This window comes from Dipteris shenzhenensis, chromosome 1, assembly GCF_047967505.1.
Source record: "Dipteris shenzhenensis isolate YYH24624 ecotype China chromosome 1, Dip_SZ_1.0, whole genome shotgun sequence".
NCBI classification, from domain to species: domain Eukaryota; kingdom Viridiplantae; phylum Streptophyta; class Polypodiopsida; order Gleicheniales; family Dipteridaceae; genus Dipteris; species Dipteris shenzhenensis.
This window is the reverse complement of record NC_141596.1, coordinates 46,323,008-46,348,016: the sequence shown is the minus strand read 5'-3', so window position 1 is coordinate 46,348,016 and position 25,009 is coordinate 46,323,008. Positions and strand designations below refer to the sequence as shown.

Below are 25,009 nucleotides of genomic sequence, written 5' to 3'. Positions count from 1 at the left end.
CCTCCCATAAATCAAATTGTTCAACTAATTGTCTCACGTTGCATTAAGACTAATGCAATGCCATGTCACAATCTCAATAATGCTAAGTCATGCTGCAATATCATTAATGCTTTTCCATGCTACATTGTTGCTAATGCACCACCTTGTAATGCCTCGCAATCGCAATAGCATAATGTCTTGCAAGCTAATGCTCCACCACATTGCGTTGTAGCAAAAGCCACATCCCATAATGCTTTGCCACGCCACTATAGCACTACTACCACATCGCCACTATATCCATAACACCCTATTCATAATGCCATCTCATGTTGCAATAAGTCTAACGCATCATGCTGCATTAACAAAATCTATTAAAATAGCCCCTGGGACCCTCCATGCTGCATTAACATTTTGTTAAGGTGAATCTTTGACCTATGAGATAATGTCTGCGGAGTTTCAAGGCATACACTTATGCAAGATGGACATCTTATAGCATATGAGAGCCAAAAATTAAAGCCGACGAAATGCAATTATAGTACATATGACAAAAAATTAACTAATGTTGTGCATGCCTTACGAATGTGGAAATATTATTTGGTGGGAGCTGATTTTCTTGTCAAAACCGATCAACAAAGTATCAAGCATTTATTGACTCAGCCACCATTAATATCCGATAGTCACATCAAATGGGCATCATTCATACAAAGTTTTTAGCCCATGATTCAGTATCAGCCTAGTAAAGAGAATGTAGTTGTTGATGCTCTCAGCAGACAACTAAGTATTAATCACATCTGCCCTGGAGATTCAGCCTTTCGAAGGTATGAATAATTCTTATCCAGGGGATCCAAAATTTTTGATATATAGAACAAATTAGAGAATAATAATTGGAATCCTATGTTGGAATATTCATGCAATGATGGATACCTCTTTTATCAAAAGAAATTTTGCATCACTCAACCCTTTAGACCAATTATAATGGAAGAAATGCACCAACCACCATATATGGGACATAGGGGAGTGACTACCACCTTAGAAGTGATAGCAAGAGAATTTTATTGGCCTACCATTAGGAAAAAAGGGAGCTCATTTTGAGGCCCTAAGAGAAATTCATGATTTCTTCATTTTTCTTTCCTCTAACCCACTAATGTACGGTGCATACCTCATTGGTTCCTATAATCAAACACACAACGAAGGTCGGTTGCAATCCAAGTAAGAGGGATGTTATAAAAATTTTATTTTTGATATTTCTTGCTTTGGATATTATTATATTTTAGTCAAGTGTGAATATGGCAAAGTATTCCATAGGAGCGTACAAGACGCAGCGGGGGTCCTAGTGGATGGTTTGTGCAGTTTAGTTGGGGATGCCTAACTGGCCTGTGTTTTGCCATGCTAGATGGTCAGTATTGTGGGTGATTCCATGTTAATACTGATGTCGCTAGTGTTATTGGTGTTGTGCTTGATTATTGTTAATAACTAATGTAAGCTTAAGTACAGGTGATGGAACTAATGGCGAGGATTGGAGTTACTACGAGGGTACCAATCGAGGTGTCACACGTCCATCTTTTATGGTCAGGGGCCAGTTTTGTATTTTTGTAATATTGCAAAGTTTGAGAAAATATATTTTGGAGATGACATAAATCAATTTGGGCCCAAAGAGGCTATGTAAATCAAATCCCTTATTTTGGAAGAGGGGGTTAATTTTGGCTCCTTGTGCTTTAATGAAATATTATAAATACTCTAGATGAGGAAGTGTGAGCCAATCATTTAGGGGGAGAGATTGTACCCAATCTATTTGTCGCTATCATTGTGTGATTGTCTTCATCTTCAATTAAATTAAGTGGTGCTTTTGTGAGGAAGAGTTTCCCTTTTGGTTTCAGTAAAGGGATCAAGACATGGCGCCCATAGTCCAAACAACAAAGTTTCAACAGAATTTTATGGGAACCTACACCCTAAAACACAAATTGGTTATTGCTTTCTCTATCACATTGCAATCTAATTGCAGCACAAGCTATGTGACATGTCTCCTATTGCACACACATCAAGCTACAAAGGAGGCTTGGAAATTTGCCTCTTGCATGTATTACCTGCTATGTCCCCCATCACACACATTGCCATCAAGGTGCAAAGGAAGCTTGCCAATGTCACAACAGCCACGCAGTAAGGCGCCTAGGCGCCTACCGGGGTGGTGACCGACATCCTATCCCTTAGGGGAGTAGAGCCAAGGCAAGGTGTCCTACATAGGCTCAAACCGGGTGGGTGAGTGGGTGTGTGCATTTTTTTTTTAAATAAGTTGCAAAGGAAGATTGGAGAATTCTCTTGCATGTTAACTCATGCACTCACTCACACACCCACCCGCCTTAAGCACCAAGCTAGGACCCCATTGGTAAATCAATTGAATTGTTTTGATGCTGCGAATAATGAATAATTCACATAAGTGGAAGAGGGCATAAACAGTTTGAACCTCCTTTGGAGAGTGTTTTTCCCTGCAGAGTTGAGCTTCACAGCAACTTTGCAAAGTAAAATAGCAAGTGCTACATGGTAGCATAGGATTACGAGAAGACATGATAAGATTTAGTTTCTTCATAAATTTTAGGATGCTAAGGTCACAATGTTGCATGTAGGCAACAGAATCATCCACAACAATGTTTCGAGTGATGCAATGTTCTGGACCTTAAGCATCCAAGCGTTGGGCTATGAAAATAGCGAGGCGAAAGGCCTTAAAATAACGACTTGAGCCCGACTGAGGGGTTGCCACGCAATAGCTCACCTTGGTATCCAACATATCTTAGTCTTTGCTTGATCCATAGTCAATCTACTATGGAGGAAAGTAACTTAACGATAATCAAAAAATGTTTCATGATGCACGTCAAGATTAAAGTAGAGATTATTGAAGGTTTCAATGGCTTAAGGAGACAAACTCACTTTCTCGAGGCATCTTGCCACGGCTCGAGGTCTGTACACGTTTATTAAGTGCCACAAATCTATTGGATCTTTGTTGCGAGCCATTGCATTTTATGTAATGTATTGCCTCCACTTGTAACGTGGCAACTATTATGATAATTGGCTTTATTTGTCCTACCAATTCGCATTTCACTATGTATATTTAACTTACTCATTTCCCGTTCCACAATGCAAATTTAACTTCTTGTTCTGTGTAAGCACTGCCCTCTAGGCAATGCTCTCCTTACACTTTTCTTAAAAAGTGTCCCTCCAGACATTTTAGGCCACTTTTAACACTTTCTATTCTGATTGACATCTCTCTCTCTCTCTCTCTCTCTCCCCCCTCCACCCTTCCCAAATCAACTCGTCCCTCTTAAAGGGCAAGGCTCACAAGTACTTGTACTCACTCGTCTCTACACTATCTATGCCTCATTGTCATTATTTTTTGCATACACGTGCCCAAAATTATTTTAATTCATTGTTAATGTGCATGGGCCGTTTGTAATCATGCATTATATCCTACTATTTAAAAATTAGTCCATATGTAATCTTCTGGCAAAAAACTCACTCCTTGTCATGAAGTCATTGCTTATGCCTTTACAAAAGAGAGGATGTGGAAAAGAGTCTTTCCCATGCAGAATATTTACTGGTAATAAAAATCTTTCAAATTCATCACATTTATTAGTGCAACATTTATCTCCATGATATAACTCGTTTTATAAAAAATAAATCCATGTTGGTTATATCGCAGTTGTCAATATTTAGTCTACACCACCCATTCTACATTGTCCATGCATTCTTGGGCTAGCTGCACTTATCAAATCTCAATTCATGTTAAAAGCAAGAATCGAGTTTTAACCTTGAGCATTTTACAGCCTTTCTTTCTGAAGAGGTTTTCCTAACTTAAGTCCTACCTCCTTTCTTTGGAGCTTAGATATCAGGATTGCAGGTGGATCAAATGTCAACTACCATTGCTCTAATTCTGCACATTGGGGAGAGACTGCATGAAGCCGTAAAAATTCAAGCTCTGATTCCCTTTTTGTGACAACGAAACTAGTGCTGCACACAAGGAGATGCTGGATCGTAAGAACATAGATAATTCAAGCAAGTCAATCATTCTGCAAACAAGATGGCCTTCAAATTGACCAAGGCCTAACTTCAGGGAGGATGACCTCTGACGATTTCATTACCTGCAAAAGAAAAACGTGAAGGACTACTCCTAGGGGAGAAATGAAGGAATTTTTAGGAGAAATCTCCTTCGAAGCACTCAGGCAGCTTCACGATGGCCATATTTAACTTGAGTAGAAGACACCGTTTCTGCACCTCAGTGAAAGATGGGAGCAGTTCAAAGAGCAAAAGTACAATAAAGCTTAGAGAGACATCTGCAAAGCTCAAGGCTTGTCACCGAAATTAGGAATAAACTTTGGATAGGAGCTATGCATTCCCTTTATCCTTTGCAGTCCCTGATTTTTGAACTGCTGGCATTCCAAAGCCTGACCAAAAAGAAAACGAGCCCTTTCTTTGAGGCTGAGAACAACAAAACTGCCTAGCTGCTGTTCCCACAATGGCCATGGCTGCAGCACTGGGGAGGGCCTTTCCAGCGTGCCCTTGTATATGTTCGACTCCCTCATATTTCTCAACCCCCTGTACAATGCTTCTTTTCCTAACAAAGGTGCCCTCCATTTCTCTCTCACCATAGCTGCCATGATCCTTAGACTTGATAGCACCAGGGGGGAAACATCTGGCAGTATCTTGCCCTCCTGCATTGGCCTGTGCATCTGTGTGTCCTTGCATGCCTTTACCATGATGAGATGTGCGATGCCAACGTTGAAGCCAAACATTGGGCTTTATTGATGACCTTTCAATACTATTACTAGACCTCTTTCCTGCCACACTAGCCCGCCTACCTGAAATGGTAGGTTCAACAAACACCCCACGTGGTCGTTTGCCGAGTAGTGTACTTCCTTGTTGCCTATCATGTACAATATCAGGCTCTCCTGCAACTCGACCTGAACCCTTTAAGTGGGGGGACTCCATCACTTTTGATGCCACTACTTGATGGTTATGTTTGACAGCGATGTCACTTGAAAATCCTTGCCTGCTTATATTGACGCTGAGCCCTTTGTGAGTGTCGTAAACTGAAGTTTCTGCCCTTGGCTCAAAATTCATTTGACACTCTGTGTTACGATGACTCTCTCTCTCCTGTGAAACCTTCGGATTAACACTGAATTGAAGATCAATGGGCACTGGATGAGCTTTCTGAAAACCTTTACTATGTCTGGACTGTACAGCAGCTCGTGATTGACAAAGAACCCGTACATTGTTCTGAGTATTGGAGGAGCCCACAGCAAGGCTACTTGGTGCGTTCACATTTTGGCACAATCTTGGTGCAGGACCTACCCCAGGATGTGGTCCATGCATAGTCTGAAAGTCCTACAACACAGCACAGACTTCAGATACGTACTACCACAGTTTGATAAAATAACATGCTTTTAGGGAAAATAAATATACACGCATGCATTTGGCCCAAAAAAGAAAAAGCAGTCCATCCTTCTAAATAATCTATGATCCCACTGTCACAATCACAAAAGGAAAGGACTTTTTAACACATGAAAACAAGAAGCTTTCTGAACCTTAGAAACAGCAATATTAAAGTACCAACCAAACTCACCAAACTTTCTGCTGTGGAAGGGTCCTCATGTCTAAATGCCAACACCACAAACGTTTAATTTTACACCCCATGCAACCTTCTACACACAGGTCGAAAGGTCAAAATTACACACCTGAATCTTCCCTCTCTGCAAATCCCTGACGTTTCCTGCATAAACAACCATTGTATCAAAAAGAACAGAAATCAGTACAACTTTCAAGCAAAACAACATGCACTCCACAATCTCAGGAAAACATGATCTTTTAAGAGGGCCTGCTGTGGTGCAGAACTGAGGACAGAGAATGCATGTACTTCATCTGCTGAATACAATATACAAAAAAACCCGCAACAGGCTGAAATTGCAAGGGATGTGCTTTAAAGCTGGAAATATTATTCCTCCTAAAATCAAACCAATATGTTAAGTACCAAATGGACCTTTAATGCTCACCTAGCATGCATTTAGTGAATTTGTTCCACGCTTCAATGCTCTTTTAACACCACCATTTCCTTAAAGAAAGAAACTACAATGTCCCTCATAGAGGGAAACCGATTTACAACATGATAACAAAAGATAAAGAAAGGGTTAGCATTACTTTATGCCTCAATATGTTAAGGGTTAGCATTACTTGATCTCTAAGATAATGGCTTTCTGTCCGGAAGGCAAACAGGAGAAAAAACAAGCAAACTCACAAAAACAGGGACATGGACCGTCCCCTCTTCATGAGAGGGTTGCTAGGCTCCTCCCTGTACCTCAGGAGCATACTCAGCCTAAACTTGTTAAGCATATGCTCCTTACCTTGTGCTTTTGTGCATCCTTCAAAACACCTCCTTCCATCATTGGACTACCCCATACGTCTCTCTGTTTCCCCTAACCCTAGAAATTAAGGTCCAAGCTAGCTGCAGCCTCCAATGGTGAAGAATGATATTTTTTCCTAAATGCAAGCCTTCTCAACCTTTCCCAGCTTCAAGGACTCAATGCCAACACATTTTTCAATCTCTCTCCTTTCATAAACCTTCAAAGGCCATCAACATCTATAAGATTCACAGGGCTCTGTTGCCTACGCAGGACCTTTCACACCATCCCATTTCTGTTAGGCGAAAGGAAAAGCTGCTCACTCTTTAGATACTTCAAGATCTAGCTGTAAAGAAGAAAGGAGCCAAGGGGCTATCACATCAGGTAACAAGTGGCAGCACGGATGACCTCGGTCAACCAAAGAATTAATCATTTATGTGCACATGTTTGCCTGGTGGGGACACCCACACTGACTAGGATTAGTCTACAGATTATTATTTGCATGCAAAGCGCTAACAATTAATGGGTGCCATGGTTGTGCACTTTAGTTAATTGTTGCAGGTACCAAGAGGGGTTAAAGACCCAAGCAATATGGAGCCTAGCAAGCATTAAGGAGATCAAACTTCGAAGGCTCCAGAGTTTTGCCCTTTGAGGCATGTAACTAAGATCTAGCTAGATCTAGTTAGAATTATGACAAGTGGCATATTGCCAAAAGGATGAGCCTAAGACCTCCTTTGTAAATCTATCAACGTATGGATTTTTTAAAGCAACTACACCGCTGAATTCTTGTACTCAGTTTTTTTTAATAAAGCAATAAAAACCTGGGGGGGGGGGGGTGCATCCCGACATGTTGTCCTGGGCCCTAATGTGTGCAGAGTGAGAAGAGAGGATTGAGAGAGAAGAACAGAGAGAGAGAGAGAGAGAGAGAGAGAGAGAGGGTTTTTGAGAAGAGCACTGAAGTTTCATTGCCCTGAATTTTACATTGGTATCAAAGCCTGCAATCAAGGCCTTTCCAAGCTTTGACGATTCGGGAAGACAACGCGTTGATAAATACCCTGTATGACTAGTCGACGTTTTTCTTTGGTGAAGAACTCCTCGTCATGCTAAAGGAGAAAGAGGCGACATCAATTGTTTGCACAAGGCCTTGTTGGCCATTGCATGGGCAGTGAGGCTATTGCCAGTAGGAGCAAGGGATGTCGAACGTGCGCTAATTGCCTCTGTGCATAATCGCCCGTGATGAACAAGGGAGTACTCTGCCATGTGCAACGCCACAAAGGAGAAAGAGAGGCTAGCGACGAGGGACGTGACCAACTGGAAGATGATCTTCGTTCATTGTTAGCGCAATACTATGCACATCCTTGCAAGCTTGGGAGCATAATTGCACAAGTGCTGACCTGTGAGCACAGGTGCTTGGTGACGACGAGTTTCTTTGTTCTAAGAACTTGAATGGGTTGGCAATGGCTTGGCAATAGCTTATAATAGGCGAAAATAAGTTGGGATTCCAAGATGATCAAACAAACTATTTGGCGCTGGCGCGATTGACTTCTATTAGATCTCGTAAGGTTCCTGTAAACAGTGTGTCGCGATGCAAAAGGCTTGCAGGTGGGATTCTTCCACATGTGCTGACGTGGCGCAAGAGCTGACACACATGCGATGATGTGGCAGACACATAGGTGGTGACGTGGCAGCTTGCAAGCACACCTGGCACACATGAAAATGTTGATGTGTCACCAGTTGATATAGCACTAATTGTTAGAATTATTATTATATTCTAGCAATGACCAATGTAATGTAATAAGTAGGTTAGGGGCAGTTTTCCCTCCAAAGAGGTTTTTTCCCCTGACCACAGTTAGTTCACTAGCTACGGTTAGTGAAGGATAAGGTTTTGTCACTTAGACAAAACCAGCCAAAACAGTCTTGAATTGGTTGCTACAGACTCTCAGGGAGAGTAGGCTTGAGGTCCCATTGCCTGGCAAGACTCATTCTCTCACTCTCCTCCTTCTCACATTTGGTATCAGAGCCACTACTTCTTCCAACCCTGCTCCTAGCTTCCTGCCCAGCTCCCTGCTCCTTGCCTACAAGCTCTTCCTGCCCATCGTCCAGCAGCTTGTCGTCCATACAACCAATTGTACGTGCGCCATACAATTCTCCATTCGTACAACGTACGAACTTCCATACTGCAGGCGTCACTTCGTCTGTACTGCCCTGTACCAGCTTGAGCTGCCATTCCGTACAAGTACCCGGTGCATCATTCATCCGTACACTTTGAAGTCCATACAACATACGGATCGATAGTTTCACCTCGATAGTTTCACCGTACAACGTTGCAACAGCTTCCGTACAGCGCAGTCCATACGTGTGGCCATACTGCACTATCTAGCCACCGTACAAGTATCCGTACACTGTACAGATTCCGTACATTGTCCTGCATTCCGTACAGTTGCAGGTACATTTGCAGATTTTCAGAGCAGGTGGTCTTTGCTAGGAATTAGTGCCTAGAGCCATTGTTTGGCTGTAAAATTTGGGGCATTTTGTATTCGTGGGCAGACATTTGCACTTGGTTGCTTAACAGACATTTTTTTGCATTGAGCCATTGTTTGGCTGTGTATTCAAGGAGTTCTATGGGCAATTGTGACCACATTTGGAGAAATTTGGGCCTTTTTGGTAAAGTTTGGGGCTTTTTGTGAATTTGCCCCAATTTCAACTCAATTTCTCCCCAAAATTTGGGGCTTTTGGTTTTGCACTGCAATTTCTTGCATAATCGGGGCTTTCAGTTAATTTGCCCTCTTTTGGATGCAATTTCCCTCAAGAAATTGGGGCTTTTGAAAGTGGGTTGCAATTTTGCAGTGAAAAAGGCAGTTTTGGAGAGCATTTGTAGGATAATTGAAGTGCATTCTGAGCCTTTGACAAGCTATGACAATATTTGTCACTGTGGGCAATTTTTTTTCTTTGCAGATTTTACTTGTGCATTTTCTATCCCAAGAAGGGATTTCACTTAATGCCTGATGTTATCAGTGAGCAGCCTAATGATGATGCTACAGAGCTTTGCAGGGCATGGGGCAAAGTCAGGGATTAGATGACATTGATTTTCTTTGACCCAAGTGCTCGTGCAAATTTTCTCTCCTGAATTGGCAGGCAAACTTGGAATACGTGTAGAGGAGATGGGGCCTATGAGTGAGGCAGGATTGGCTTGTCCTGGGTTTAGCACTCTGGTTACCCCTATCATTGGAAAGCTCTAATTGCATATACAAAGCTTTGTGGACAGCGAGGAATTTTATATAATGCCTCTAGAGGGCTGTGATGTTTTGCTGGGAATGCCTTGGTGTCACAGAGTACATGCTTTGGTGGACACATTTAATCGGAAGATCTCCCTGGAACATAGAGGGAAGAAGCATGTTTTGAATGTCAAACTAAAGGGAGAGTCAGTCCCTGTTGTATCTGCTTCAGCTATATGCTAATGAAACATCATATTTCTGCGTATTTAGTTTTTGCAAAGGATACTAAGTCTAGAAATCCCGAAAGCATGAAAAACCTCTCGCTCTTGTTTCTCTACGAAATGTTACTCGTAAAGGACAGCAAAGTCACTCTCTTTTCTCTCCCTCTCTCCCTCTCTCAACAGATACACTAGGGCCCAGGACAATCGTCAGGCTGGATGCCCCCGAAGGTTTTTATTATTTGAGAGAAAACTAATACATGAGTTCAGCGTAGAAGCTGTACATACATAAATCCAAACGTAAAATGAATGTTCTAAGGCTCCCCTTCTTGGCAACAAGCCACTTGTCAATTTCTACTTTGCTTTCTTAATTACATGCCACTAAGGGCAACTCTGGAGTCTTTAAAGCACTTGGTCATGCGAACCGCCTCCTAGACTCTTGGTAGGCTCCCGTAGCGCTTAAGAAAATAAGTCTTCCTAGTACCTGCAACAATTAATTAAATCGCACCACCATGGCACCCATTAATTGTTAGCGCTTTGCATGCAAATAATACGCTGTGGACTAATTCTAGTCACGGTGGGCGTCCCCACTAAGCACATGTGCACACATAACAAATATAAAATATATATTTATTCTCTCGTTCACCGAAGTCAACGCTCTTGATCATTATTAAGGGCTTTGACCAAGGGTCGAGGCGCCTTAATTTTAGTCAAGTCTCTCCAACCGAAGTTGGCACAACTCTCCAACCAAAGTTGGCACATCTTGGTTAACCGTAGTTAACCCTCTTGGCGTATGCCAAGTCTCGTTGACCGAAGTCAACACTCTCAGCTCTGTAGTTCTTTGGTTAACCGTAGTTAACCCTCTTGGTAATAAACCAAGTCTCCCCAACCAAAGTCAGGTTTACTTGACCAGAGTCAAGTATCTTTGACCGTAGTCAATTCTTTGACCATTAAAAGAACTCTTTGACCATAATCAACACATATGAAAACTCTTTAATTATGATCAAATAAATAGTCAACTGTACTTTGACTTGGGATATTTACATTGTGGTGACATCCCCTCGGCTTCTATTCAGTTGACCTCAACTGAAAAGCTTCCTTGTAAACATCCAAAAGCTGTGGATGATCGGATAACATGTCTTCATCCATCCACTTGGCATCTAATGCCGTATAATTCTTGAATTTTACAAGATACTTGTAAAACTCCTTGCCCTGAGGGCCTTTGCGTACAGTATGGTACACAATCTGCTCTAGCTGAAGGACCTCCTCCAGCTCATCCACTTCTAGTGGATCTTCTGATATTGGCTCTGTAGGCTCTGGACCCTAGGATTTCTTTAGAACACTCACATGGAATGCATTGTGAATCCTCCAATGCTCTGGCAATGCTAACCTATATGCAACCTCATTTATTCTTTATGTAACCCTGAAAGGGCCATAGTATCTAGGAGATAACTTTGCATACACTTTCTGTTGCCTTTAAACTTGTGGAGCCTAGCTTTCTCGAACTTTAAAAGTACCCAATCTCCTTCCTTGAGGTCTAACTGTCTCCTATGCTTATCTGCAGCTCTTTTATGTTTCTCTTGAGACCTTTCGATAGGTCTCTCACAAACTGATCAGCTGCAAATATTTCGTCCTTGGTCCTCAGGATAGGTGGCAAAATCACCTTTCCATAGATGACCTCAAAGGGGGCTTTCCCTGTAGAGCTATGTATTGTATTATTGTAAGCAAACTCTACCAATGGTAGGTACTTTTCCCAGTCTGAACCTTGGTCACCCACGTAGCATTTCAGCATATCCAATGCTGTAGAATTTGCTACTTCACTTTGACCATCTGTCTGGGGATGGAAAGAACAAGAAAAATTCAAATTCGTCCCCATATTATCAAATAAAGCTCTCCATAATAGACTCGTCATTCTGGGATCTCGATCACTGACAATGGCATACAAATGGTGCTTAAAGATCTATGCCATGAAAAGCTTAGCCATATGATCTGCCTTTATGGTTTTGCGAACCGGAATGAAATGAGCTTGCTTGCTAAATTTATCAATGATAGTCCAAATCCCATCATTCCCTGACTTTGATCTTAGCAAATCAAAAATAAAGTCCATTGTAATACTTCCCCACGGTGCTTGAGGCACAAGAAGAGGCATAAGTAGGCTAGGTGCCTTCCGTCTATCATACTTCACTTTCTGACACGTAAGGCATTCAGTAACAAACTGATGTATATCTTTCCGCATCCCTAGCCAAAAGAAATACCTCTCGAATGCTAGAGTTGTTGCTGTAATTCCTCTATGTCCAGCATAGGGAGGTGCATGGCATTCCTCCAAAATCTTTTTCCTCATCTCCTGGGTGATGCATAGGCAATCATCTTTCATTAGATACCCATCTTTCAAGGAATAATGACTGGTGGACTGCCCCTCTTGCATTTGCTGTAAAATATCGCCAAAATCTGCATCATTAGCATATTGCTCCCTCATGGCTTCCAGGTCCTGATGATAAGCAATAGTCACATTGTTGACCTGGGGTCTTCGGGACAAGGCCTCTGCCACTCTGTTCCGAATTCCTAGGGTATGGACAATCTGAAAATGATACATTGACAGCATATTTGCCCATTTCATATGCTTCTCGGAAAGTTTTGTCTGAGTTAGAAAACCAGAGGATGTGTCCAAGACAGCCTTCAAGACCAGCTTTGTGTTGTACGAGTTCTTAGTTATGCCATTTGGGCTTATTGCTCCTGCCACTTTTAATCAGATGATGGATTAAATCTTCCGTGAGCACAAGGCTTTTGTGGGCACTTTCTTCGATGATATGATTTTGTACTCAAAAGATGAGGCAGAGCACAGGAAGCATTTGGCAATTGTGTTTGCGGAAACTCAGCAAGCATAGGCTGATTGTAAATGCAAAGAAAAGTGAATTCTTTGTGCCTAAGATTCACTTTCTGAGGCACATTATCTTTAAGGATGGAGTGTGCATGGATCCCGCAAAGATTGAAGCAATTCGCAGCTGGCCACAGCTTAAGAATTTGCATGAAGTACGAAGCTTTTTGGGCTAATGCTCATTCTACAAGCAATTTATACGCCATTTTGCTGAAATCGCTTCACCACTCTATGCTATGCAGAAGAAGGGAGCATCCTTCCTGTGGGCTGAAAATCAAAATGCAGCATTTGAGATGCTAAAAGAAAAGCTTACCACAAACCCAGTATTGATCTTACCAGATCCTTAGAAAGCTTTTCATGTCCAAGCTGATGCATGTGGAAAGAATGGCCTTGGAGCGGTCATTATGCAAAAAGGACGGGTAGTGGCCGATGAGAGTAGAATTTTGCAGGATAATTAGAGACATCTGGGCATTTATGAGAAGGAATTGCTGGCTGTAATTCATGCCCTTGCTACATGGAAGCACTATTTGCTTGGGGCTGACAGACAGATCATCAGTCTCTGAGATATTTCCTCACCTGAGAAGCATATGCAATAGGCCAATTTCTTATCCATATTTCACTTCCAAATAGTGCATGTGGAAGGTAAAAAGAATGTAGTGGCCGATGCATTGTCAAGGAAGCCTCAGGTTTCTGCAGTAACCATTACTTACCACAGTGAGTTGGATGCAATGAAGGACCAGTATGCTCAAGATGAGGATTTCTCTAGGATTTATGACCAGCTGTCTAATCAGATGGCTTCATTATGATGCATGGATGCCTTTGTGTCGCAAAACAGCTACGGTCAAAGGTTATGATGCTCCACCGTATGCAGGACATAGAGACATTGATGCTACAGTTAAAGCAATGGAACACTTTTTCTATTGGCCAGCTTTGAGACGGGATGTGGATGCCTATATCAGAACATGCATCATCTGCCAGAAGGTCAAGTTTGGCAGGCAGAAGACCCCTGGATTGTTGCAGCCATTGCCAATCCCAGATAGACCGTGGGAGAGCATTGCCATGGATTTTATATTTGATCTTCCTAGGACGCGTACAGGGAATGATGGTCTCTGGACTATTATATGCCGGTTCAATAAGCAAGCACAATTCATTCCAATAAGCAAGAAAATTACAGCGGATCATATGGCAAGGTTGTTCATGTAGAACATTTTCAGATATCATGGGATGCCTCAGTCTATCATAAGTGACAGAGATCTGCGTATGACGAGCCTCTTTTGGAGAGGGCTCTTTGAAAATATGGGCACTACGTTGAGATTTTCATTTTCATCCTCAGTCAGATGGGCAGTCCAAAGAGGCTAATTTGATTGCTCTTGACCTGCTGAAATGTTATGTGTCTGAGCATAAGACACAATGGGAGCAGTATCTGCCCTTAGTAGAATTTGCTTACAACAATACTATGCATACTTCCACTGGGAAAGCTCCTTTTGAAATAGTGGAAGGAGGCACGAAAGTTCCACCTATCTTGCATACAAAGGATAAGATTTTTGAGGCTGATAGGTATGTTGAAAGCATGGATGTGGCGTATAATAAGGTGAAATAGCTCTCCAGACGACTCAGGCAAAGCAAAAGAAGACAGCTGATCGTCACCGTCGTGAATTGATATTTAATGAAGGTGAATGGGTTCTTTTGCCCTTTGAAAAGGCAAGGCTGAAAAAGAAAAGGGGCAAGGACCGGTTGTTTCCCAAACTCAGCATGAGATCTTATGGGCCTTTTCAAGTTTCGGAGAAGCTAAGTGATGTTGAAGCTACCGGATCACTAGAGGATTCACAATGCTTCCCATGTGAGTCTCTTTAAGCCTTTCAAGGGTGATGTGCCAGAGGATATACCTGTTGAGATGCAGCCATAAGTTGAGGAATTGGATAACGTCCTAGTTCCAGAACAAATTTTGGCACAAAAAGAAAGGAAGATCAGAGGTAGAGTTTCCCACCGCTACTTGGTAATTATTCTACATTACATGCAAAGTGGTTGGAAGAGGGTGATCTGACAGATACACCTCAGTTATTACAGCTCTATCTAGATGCTTGAGCCAGCTTTGGTTGTGGCTCCTTCAAGCTCAGCAGAGCATTGCCTGATGCTCAAGAGAGGGGTAGTACCTCTATCTCTTTGTTACAGACATGCTCAGAGATCTAGAGGTCGCTTGGTGACATTGTTTGTTTCACCCGAGGTACTGCTTGCTGACAGTATATCTACCTTGGGACTTCTATGATCAATGTACTAGTCACTATGAGTGGGTTTTGCAGTTTACATGGATTGCTATCCTAGGTTTTAAACAATCATATATGCTGTCATAAATGGTAATACTTGTTTTCATGATGGTATATTCACATGTATTTCAGTTATTGCATATCCTTGTAACATCCAGATGCAATCGAGCTCGCTTGCCATCTTTCAAGAGAGGGGTATGTCACGAGGGCGTGAGTTTTGGTACTCACATGTGGGACCAACTAGGGCTTAGGGGCAAACTAAAACGTGGCATGCCAACTGGCAAGCCCATGCAAGGCCCTCTTTGGAAAGCAAGGACTTAGAAGGCCAAAACGGCGATGGGTGCTTGAGAAAGAGGGTTGGTGCCGTCAAGGAGAGGAGGCCGGCAGATTGATGGTCGCCTATGACCACATGATTGTCATGACAAGAGAAATCACTAATCCATGATTAGTAGACATAAAAACATTATTATATATTATACGCCAATGGTGTAACATGTATATGTATTTATGATGGACACCGACCGATTTGTTATGGTGGTGGATCATCTCAGTAGATAGGACTAGTCGGAGCTGGAGCCACCGCTTCAGACGGCATCAAATTTGGACATGTGACACTTATTGTATTAATAAAAATGTGCACACACGCATCCAGGTCCTAGGGGCAATAGGAAGGGAAGGGTGCATTAAGGTGCATTGAATGGTGGATGCATGGGTCATAGGCTAAGGGTAGGTGTAAATGGGAAGATGGAACTTGAGTGATCTCAAGGAACATTAGTGACAGGGTATCACCCTTTCATTGTGACTCTCACGTAGCATTCTTCATTCACCTTGCATTCATCCGCCATCTCTCGCACACACCTTGCATGTAGGTCAAAACAAAACAAGTACTCTCACGAGGGCGCTCTTCCGCATTGAAGGGCCAATTAGCGTAGGTCGCTGCTGGTGCGGTTCAGCCACAGCTGCTGAAGCCGTACGACAGAACGGAACAGTTTGTAGGTATAATACGGGAGCAGAACGAACTGACAGCATACAGGAGCTGCACGGCTAGAGAACATTGCTCATGCACGGGCTGTACAGAAGGAACCAACCTTCCTTGCTTGGGCTGTACGGAAGGGATTTCTTGCTGCTATACGGGACCATAGGCTGCAGGATATCGTGGCCTTTCATGGGCTGTTCAGCACTCTTTTATGAAGAAAGTTCTTGGAGACAAATAAAACAACACTGAAGACTAATGATAGCTGAAGAAGAAATATATATCACCAAAGGAACTCAATACAAGAGAAGGTATCAGAGAGCAGCTTTGGAGGGAGCAAACATCAGTCCTCCAGGGCAGCCAACTGTAGTGGACTTCTGCACTAGCTCCACAAGTTGGAACTGAACCAGATCTGGGACAGCAAACTGATGCAAGGTTTGCTGCAGATCTGGAGCAAAAAGAAGAGTAGATGGAGAAGAAGTTGTGGCTGATTTGGAGCAGAAGTAGGAGCAGAAGTTGGGGCACATCTAAAGGAGAAGTTGGGGCAGATCTGGAGGAGAAGATGGAGCAGCCAGGAGGCAGGAAGGAGAGGCAGAGAGGAGGCAGCCAAGAGGCAAGAAGGAGAGGCAGTGCTCAGGGTGTGCAGGGACCTCAGGAGCAGAAGCTGTGAATGAGCACCTAGGCCCCCCCCCTTTAAGTAGGGAAGGACCAGTCGGTCAACCAGCTGGTCGGCCAGCTGGTTGGCCAGCTGGTCGGCCCAGATCTGGCCGACCTGGCCAGTCTGGTCGGCCAGATTTTGGCCGACCTGGTCAGTCTGGTCGGCCAGTTTTTGGTCGGACAGATTTTGCCCAGTTTTGGCCTCCGATTCTGGGCTCTTCTAGTGCCTGTTTTGACGAGGTTTTAACAGAGTATTTTGGCTTTGATTTTCGTCCTGGCAGAGATTCACCTGTGGCCTTTTACCTGTATTTTATCTGACCTTTGTGCCAATTTGGCCTTTGATTATCCTGTCCTCTAGAGTTGGAGATTGCCTGGCTTAACATCTTTTCCTTGCACTTGAAATGGGCTGCTATCATAGAGGCTGAGTGAGAAGGCTTCCAACTGAATAGGGCGTCCATTGAGTACATGGATGGTTTGCATTAGCTCGTTAGTCAGCTTGGCTGAGCTCCAAGCTAGGGCTCACAAGACTCCTAGTGAATACTCGTGAGCATTGGGCTGCTTTGTGAAGAAACTTGCTTGGCAGAGTGATCACAATGAATGCTTGCAGAGATTGTTTGTGCTTCTAGGCACCAAGGGCAGCTCAGTTATGCTTTTACACATTGTTTGGGTATTCCAGTGAGTCAATGGACACTTGTGGTTGTTTGGGGAGTATGTGGCCTTGTTTGGGCTGCAAGTAACAGCTCCCAGGTAAAATGCAGGTGTTTGCAATGAGAATGGATGCCTATGGTCACATGGGTGTGAGAGCAGAGCCCCGCAGGGCTAATGTCTTGTAATAATGATGCCTACTGAGTGTGGAAAAAGCACTGAACGCGAGTGATTTGGTACTCATTGTGTAGTCTACTTGCGGAACTCTTCAATTAATAAAGAAATACCGAAAGGGGCGCCAAGGCTTTGGGGCCAGTCTGTGTCTTTGTGCTTGAGCACGAGCGCTCTAGCTCCTCCTATCTGTCTTTGGAGTGTTTGCTGAGTATTTTATTGTGAAGGCTTTTGTTTGGTTAGTGTTCTACCACCCTCTTGTTGGCCTTGAGGCTGGTTTCAGTTGAGCTAGTGGTTTGTAAGAGTCTTAACCCCAATTAAGGTTACACCATAGGGTTTTAGGTGTTTTATACCTTTTTCCTTCATTTTCACCACCGTCGTGCTCCCTCTTTCAATTTCTCACACTTATAGCAGCCCAAGGAGGCTGCAGAGTTGCCCCCGGGCTTTGTTGCCCTCAAGAGGCAGCCACAAGGCAGCATGTATATATACATCCATGTTAGAAACATGGTGGAGAGAGAGAGATAGAAAAGGTTACGGTGTGAGGAAATGATGCACAAATGAAGACATAATGAAAGGCTCTCATTCATCATCAAGTATGACAAGACAAGTGAAGTACAAGCCTTATATAGGCTGCTCACTCACACACTATAACCTAGTGCATATGGGATGAGTCCCATGATGACACGTGGCACTCACACATGACACACACTGACTAGTACTAGATCACCTACACACCAACACACTCTTTGACTATGATATCTCCTACACCCCCTTTCAAAGCAAAGAGTGTGAGACCCAACACGCAAAGAGTAGACCGATCCCCCCTCCACCGCAATACTGCAAAGAGCAAGTCCAACTATCCAACACCTCCCGTGTGACAGTGACTTCTCAATCAACTTGCGACCGGCAAGGGCAAACCATCACTCGTCATCCCCCCTTACTCTGAACTGGGTGGTCAATACCATCAACCAAAGTAAAAGACAATACATTCATTTTTGGGGGACAACCTAGGGCAGAGTACCTCTTATTGACTCCACATACATCCAGTTTAGAGAGACAACTCAAGGCTGAGAACCTTTATTGGACTCAAACACATAGCATCACTGATGATCATCGACCACCTCAGAGAGGGATAGATCATGTAATAAAGCAAATAAAGCTTGCTCCTCAGGTCCAGTAGATGTGGTGTATATGTTCTCAACCTTGTCCAGTGTCTCCTTGGCTGAAGTAGTGAGGTCAAGATGACAGCCTCACACCAATAAGCGCTAGTGCCTTGTCATTCTTATCATCCCAAGCTGAGACTTGTGCGGATTGATCGTCACCACGAGGGTGAGGCTCCATGTGTGCAAACTGAGGTCTCGCAGCACCAGCTGAAGAACCAGCAAGTATAGCAGCTGGTAGGACTCCAAAACGCAAGAGCATCCTCCACGTGTGCAAAAAGGGCAAAGATAGGTGGCGGGCGGTGCTCCAAATACTAACCCTAATCAAAACACATCAAGAATATGCTCCGAAATGTAGAACTGAACCACGAAAGGAGCCCTTGTGATCGAGATAACTGCTCGAAATGCTGCAGTAGGTCTGAAATGAACAAGGCGGCTCCGGAGGACAGTCCGAAATAATGTAGCACTGTTTGAAGTGCTGCAGCAGGTGTGTAGGTGTTCCAAATGCAAAGCCAGGCCTCGAAATGTATAAGGCGGCTGTCCAAAGCACACCGAAATGCTACAGCAGATCACCACAGTGAAAAACGTAAAAGTGCTGGAAGCCTCAAAACAGCTCGGAAATGACTCTGCTGAAGGCGGATATGCAGCAGAAGCACATAGACCTTGAGTTCGGCGATGGAGAGCTCCACACGCACACGCGAGCCTTGAAGACTGTGCCGACTAACCAGCTAACAGGCTGTCTAGAGCACCTAGAATACTTGGTGATAGCTCCTGGATGAAGGCAGCAGGGAATGAAGGCGGCTCGCTATGCAGGCAGGCTGTGCACAGGCAGAAATGGAAGCAAACGGCTGAGGAAAGGAGGCAGCTAGAGGCGGAAATGAGGAGGCTGCATATGAGAGGCGGCTGAGCAGAGTTAGGGTTTAGGGTTTGTTGGAGAAGATGATGGCATGGCAGGGCGGGCTAGGGCAGGACTGACTTGCTCTGATACCATGTTAGAAACATGGTGGAGAGAGAGAGAGAGAGAGAGAGAGAGAGAGAGAGGGTTAGGGTGTGAGGAAATGATGCACAAATGACGACATAATGAAAGGCTCTCATTCATTCATCAAGTATGACAAGACAAGTGAAGTACAAGCCTTATATAGGCTACTCACTCACACACTAGCACCTAGTGCATATGGGATAAGTCCCATGATAACACATGGCACTCACACATGACACACACATAGACTAGTACTACAACTACACACCAACACATCACATCAACACACTCTTGACTATGATATCTCCAACAATCCACTGTATGCCATATCAGCAGCAATGAGGAGGGCCCAAGACAGCCAGCAGATAGAGGGAAATGGAGTTGGCTGCCAGATCAAACAACTTTCACCTGGGGAAAAAAGGGTATAGCCTTCATACTTATTACTTGCAGGGAGACTCATAGCCTTTGTTTTCCGGGAGACTCATAGCCTTTGTTTCCTTCAAACTTTCCATCAATAATATCTAATATATATACCTTTGTAACACTAGAATATATCCACTCGTACAAATTTAGATTTTTTGTTGTTCGAAAGTCCAAAAATATTATATAAATCCATTCTGGCATGCAGTGCAGATTGGTTGGCTTAGGAACATATCTCCAAACAGGTCCAATGGCTGCCCTAAACACCTAGAATTGGCATTGCACGTTCTCAGAGTAATTTGAAAAGAATGGGTCTATGAAAGTTGCAGATGAAAAGCTCCGTGGATGAACAAGGTACAGCAAATCTTTCCAAATCTCGTACAGTACAAAGATCATCCTTCCAAGCATCAAAAAATGCAGCAACAAATGTACTTGTAGATAGCACGGGTATTTGTTACAAGAGGAAAGCAATCTAGAGTCCTAAAATGAACAAATTCTACTGCTTCAAATCAAATCTCACATGATGGTTGATTGGCAATAGTTTATGTGCAACTTACCGTCGGCAAGGCTGACACCATATTGCCCAGTCACCAGCTGGTCTCTTCCTGGCACTTTAATGTCTAGAGACTTAGCATCCGTGCCAAGAACCAGATATTTCTGTTCAGTGCCTCCCTCGAAGGTTTCGAGCTTTCTTTGAGACTGCAAGTATCCCAATGGTTGCCGTTGGCTTTCCATCAATTGCCTTTCAGGCATACAGGCTGGGACATCAGAGCCAGAGCCTCCTTGTTCCGATGTAGGCCTTGGACTGTCATCACTTTCCCTGTCAGGGACCTTGCTTATGATATGAGACGTCCTCTGATTCTTCAGTTCATCACGAGCTCTATTGTACACTTCCACAAACTGTTCCCTTGCTTTTCTGGAAGCACCAGCAGCTTCTCTAAACAATTCCCAGGGAAAACTTGCAGTGGTTGAGGCGCTGGGGGCTGGTTCAAGGACGACTCCTGCTCTATCTGATCTTGCAGTCCCAGGAGAGCTTTCTGATGAAGAAATCATCCTCAGTATGGCCGGTGGCTGCAAAGGATTGCCTTTCAGCTCCCTATGTGCACTTTCAGGTTCCCTGTTTTCTGGAGTTGTCAGCTCTAAATGCAAGTCATTAACAGGACGATCACAAAATACGTCTGCAGTTTCTGTTCTGACAGCATCCTTGGTACCTTTTACTGAGCCTGGTCTTTGCAAAAGCGTTGCATCTGTGTCTGCAGATGACTCTCTTCTATCATTTTTCCATTTCCTAGCAGCACGAGGATCTTCGATGTATGACATTGATTGTCGGTTTGATAGTGAATCAACTGCAGGACTAACTTTCCCAACCGGGACTAGTTCCTCATCTTCCAGTACGACACCGCAGTTGTCCACAGTTGCTGGCCTTATGAAAAGATGTGATCCATTTTCTGAGCCATTTGCTCCATGCTCCTTTCGTTCAGCATATTTGAAATCAGGACAGCCTGCTTTGGTGGGCTTTGTGGTTTTGGAAGAGGCCCCTGTAATGGCGCCTGTCCCCTCAACGTTTGTAGGTAATTCCTCTCCATTGACCAAATTTCGGAAAGACACACCTTCTCTGCCGTTTAATGCTTGTACAGGCTCCCTAACGACATGAGGATCTGGCATGTCACGATCACAGCAGGGCACATCTGTGCCACTAGGCGAGGGGGGAGCCCTGCATAGGGGAGAAGGGACACCACCATGCGTCTTTAGACCGATGGGCCTCGGAGGCAATCCAAACTTGCTGCGAGCAGGAGTGCCCGATCGTAGCGGAGGCAATGGAGGCTTGCCCGTGCTCACAGGGGCAATCAGAGCTGCTTGTGTAGTGGATCCTCCCCCTGCCTTAGTCAAACTCGAAGTTACATCTGCAGTTCCTCCTGCTTTCTCCCCGAGTTGCTTACAGAGAATGGAATCCGACGGACTAGAAGTATGTCTACAATTAAACACTGCTCTCTCTAACTCTACCTGCGATTTTTCTTGACGTCTGCTAGCTGAACTGATATTAATCCAGGGTCCAAATCCAGATTTTGAGGGTGGGTTTGTCGTATGTTCAGTAACCTGTATAGCGACAGAATCCTTCCCTGCCGTATTCTGTTTATCAGCAGCATGATCCTTCTGTCCGTTCGCTGTGTGCCTTGACGTGCCAGGTGAGGTAGCATTGGACTTTGCTCGTTCCCCAGCTGACAAGTTGGGTTTCGTCGAAGCTTTATCTTCCAACGAACCGGCAACTTCTGATTTTTTCAACCCTTCGATATTCCCATTCGTTCCCGAAACTTCTTCGATGCATGTCCTCTCACCAGCTTGGGCTGGTATCTCGGACGGGGCTGCACGCACTTCAAATGGGGGACTGTGATGGTCCGTCTGAACAGATTTCCCGTTGATGAGCTCCGGTTCATCCCGTGGCTTTAGCCGGCGAATCCATGAAGACTTAAGCGCTGTCTCTCCGGTCTTGCCCCCCGTGCTCGACATCTCACCCGATGTGAAGGCAGAGCTCAGGGCTGGGCCAGCACGGCAAGAACCCAGCTTGCCGTTAGTCGGTCGAGCACTCGAGAAATCTGAGGCTGTTCCGGTGCTTAGGCCTTGCACTTTCACAAATTGTTTATGTAGCCCGAATTCATGAGGAGCCTGAGCCCCTCGATCCGACGATGTTGGCTCCATTCGCAACATATCCGAACGCCCGTGTCCAATTCTTGGACGAAATTGCACAGATCGTTCGAAATTGCTCAAGGAACGTCAAGCTTCATGAAACGATTCACAGTTCCAGTAGGAGACGAACTGGGCAAGGCGTTGTCGATTCGGAAGGTGCAAAATTGGAAGCAACATCTTGGAGCGGTGTCCCTTTGATGTGGTGAGGGGGAGGAGGGGAGGAGGCAAAGGAAGGCGGAGGCAATCCGCAAGCGATGGTTTCGGGGAAGCCATGACAAGAACAGGAAAGAGCGGGAGAAAAGCTTCACGGGGAGGGCAGGGCAGCTTTCGGGAGGAGGTCTGGCGGCGTGTCCCCTGTGTGCGCTACAGAGAAAGGGAGAGATTACAATCCAAGCGAAGGCAAGGCATGGAAGGCAAGCAAAGAGCTGTGTGTGGAAGCCGTTTATTCTCCATGCTTCTTCTGTCTCTCTCTCTGTGGTTCCTCCGTTTCGTTTCGTGGACCGTTTTGTGCGCCGTCTGTGAGCATGGACGAGGAAAGAAGATGCTGAGGGAAGGTGGCGAAGGAGGAGGAAGGAGAAGAAGAAGGGGGTGGCTATGGAGGAGGAAGGTATTGAAATTGAAGAGTTGTATGAAGGAGCTGGCTATGGCGGACGAAGCTCTTCCTCTTCATCATCTTCTTCTTGTGTTGTTCTTTTCTTTTGTTGATAATGAATGGAATGGGCTTCAAAAAAGAAGGTTGTGTGGCTATTGAGAATCTCACCCCCTCTTTTTTACCCCTCCACCTCATCACTCCACTTGGCACTCTCCCATTCGTTCATTTTTTTTCCATCCCTTTTTTTTGTACCGCCCTCGAATCTCACCCCCCTTTTTTCCCCCTCCCCCACACTCGTTTCCCCTTTCTTTTCCCTCTCGGTTTTTTTCCCCTAGCAATTGAAATCTTTGACTCTGCCGATGATTGTTAGCTCCCAGACAAAGCCCTGCGCTCGCTCGAACACCGGCACATTCATGGCGTAAATGCTAATGGCACATGCACCCCATTTTAAATATTAGAGATTTCTTCCCCCATTACCCAATACTATTTATTTTTTCTCGGATTGCTTATGCTCAAATTTGTTCCTCAAATCATCATACATAGCAACTATTTGAACTCTATCCGCAATTGAAGACTAAGATGCCTACAACCTCAAGGCCTTCTGCTATCAACAACACCATTGCTAGCTTGTTCAAAAAGTTATTGCCAAATATCATCAAAAGAAGGTGAATGCAATGTAGCTTTTACACGTTGTCATAATGCGCTTTTTTGTTTTCCATCACTAGCTGCCTCATAACATATTACGGTGCGGCATCACATAGTAGACTTTCTTGAGAACCCTTACTTCCTTTGCCCGCATGAAGGGCATGAGGAGTATTATTTATCACGTCACCTTATAAGCATGGGACACTACGGAAGCTTAGCAAGCTTATGGATTGGAATAATAGGTCCTCGCTTGGCCACATCATTGTATTCCATTGCCTTTACTCTGCTTCTGCATTGATGGCAATGGGATTTTATTGTTGTACCAATTCATGAAAACACTTTTTCAAGAGGACACCCATATATTGAATTCAAATTAGACATGCTCCACATAGCCTTGGAATTGGCCCAAGAACTAAGACTACCTTGCAATAAGGACCAGATTTGGCTAGCACTCATTGTTGGCCATCAAATCACATCCCTCTCTAGATTAGAAAGTGACAAAAAATGAGTCTCCCATGTACCATTATCCTATAGGTCAAAGTTTGAGTTAGGCAAAGACTATAATGTTGCCTCCTTCTAGGTTGTGAATGATAGAATTTCCCTCGAAGCCTTGACTTTTTACAAAAGGCCAAAAGTGGGGCTGACCTAGAAATAAAAGTGGTCACTTTGATTTGTATAAAAGGCCTCTTTAAGTCCGATCATCATGCGTGAGCCTTGCATATGCTGCCCATCATAGCAAACTAGCATTTCACAATGCCTCACCCCAGTATCACACATGTTATGCTTAATAAGCATCAATCTCGTGGAGGGCAAAAAATACTCAAATGCAATTGAGAAGGTAAGAGTGGCAAGGACTCCATCCTTGGCCCTAAAGGGTCACGACAATGACCCTACCATCATTATTTACCCCCTCTTACATGAGCATGGATGGCTTACCACAATCACCTACAAGAAGGCACATGCTTGCATCATAGGTGACCCAACAAGGCAAAAACATACCCCATCCTACAAGAACAAGAAGGCTTACCACAAAGCCAGTGCTCATATATGTAAACAAACACAAACAATCATAGCTTTTTGCATTGTAGAACATGATGGGGTCACACCCATCACATCCATAGGGCTAAGGATGGGCACCTCACCATTGT

At 44.1% G+C, this 25,009-nt stretch overlaps 1 protein-coding gene across 2 annotated transcripts; it reads right to left on the bottom strand.

Moving 5' to 3' along the window:
- Positions 1–3,624: 3,624 nt before the first annotated feature.
- LOC147905938 (uncharacterized) lies at positions 3,625–23,313 on the bottom strand. 2 transcript variants are annotated; one of them, XR_015541130.1, is made up of 4 exons: positions 20,497–23,313; positions 5,703–5,737; positions 4,110–5,352; positions 3,625–3,978 (listed from the first exon to the last, which is right to left on the bottom strand). XR_015541130.1 is itself a non-coding variant. In XM_087375726.1 (3 exons), exons 1-3 carry the CDS (start codon positions 22,643–22,645, stop codon positions 4,354–4,356), a joined length of 3,183 nt encoding a protein of 1,060 aa, XP_087231852.1. In that variant the 5' UTR covers positions 22,646–23,313; the 3' UTR covers positions 3,625–4,353. The 2 variants fall into 2 exon arrangements, 1 of the variants encoding a protein (XP_087231852.1); XM_087375726.1 differs by having other exon boundaries at positions 3,625–5,352.
- Positions 23,314–25,009: the final 1,696 nt, after the last annotated feature.

Coding starts and splice junctions, on each gene's coding strand:
- LOC147905938 (XM_087375726.1), bottom strand. CDS start 22,645: ATGTTGCGAATGGAGCCAACATCGTCGGATCGAGGGGCTCAGGCTCCT. Junction 5,738..20,496: donor TGGTGTCAGCCTTGCCGACG/GTAAGTTGCACA, acceptor TTGTTTATGCAG/GAAACGTCAGGGATTTGCAG. Junction 5,353..5,702: donor TGCAGAGAGGGAAGATTCAG/GTGTGTAATTTT, acceptor GCTGTGTTGTAG/GACTTTCAGACTATGCATGG.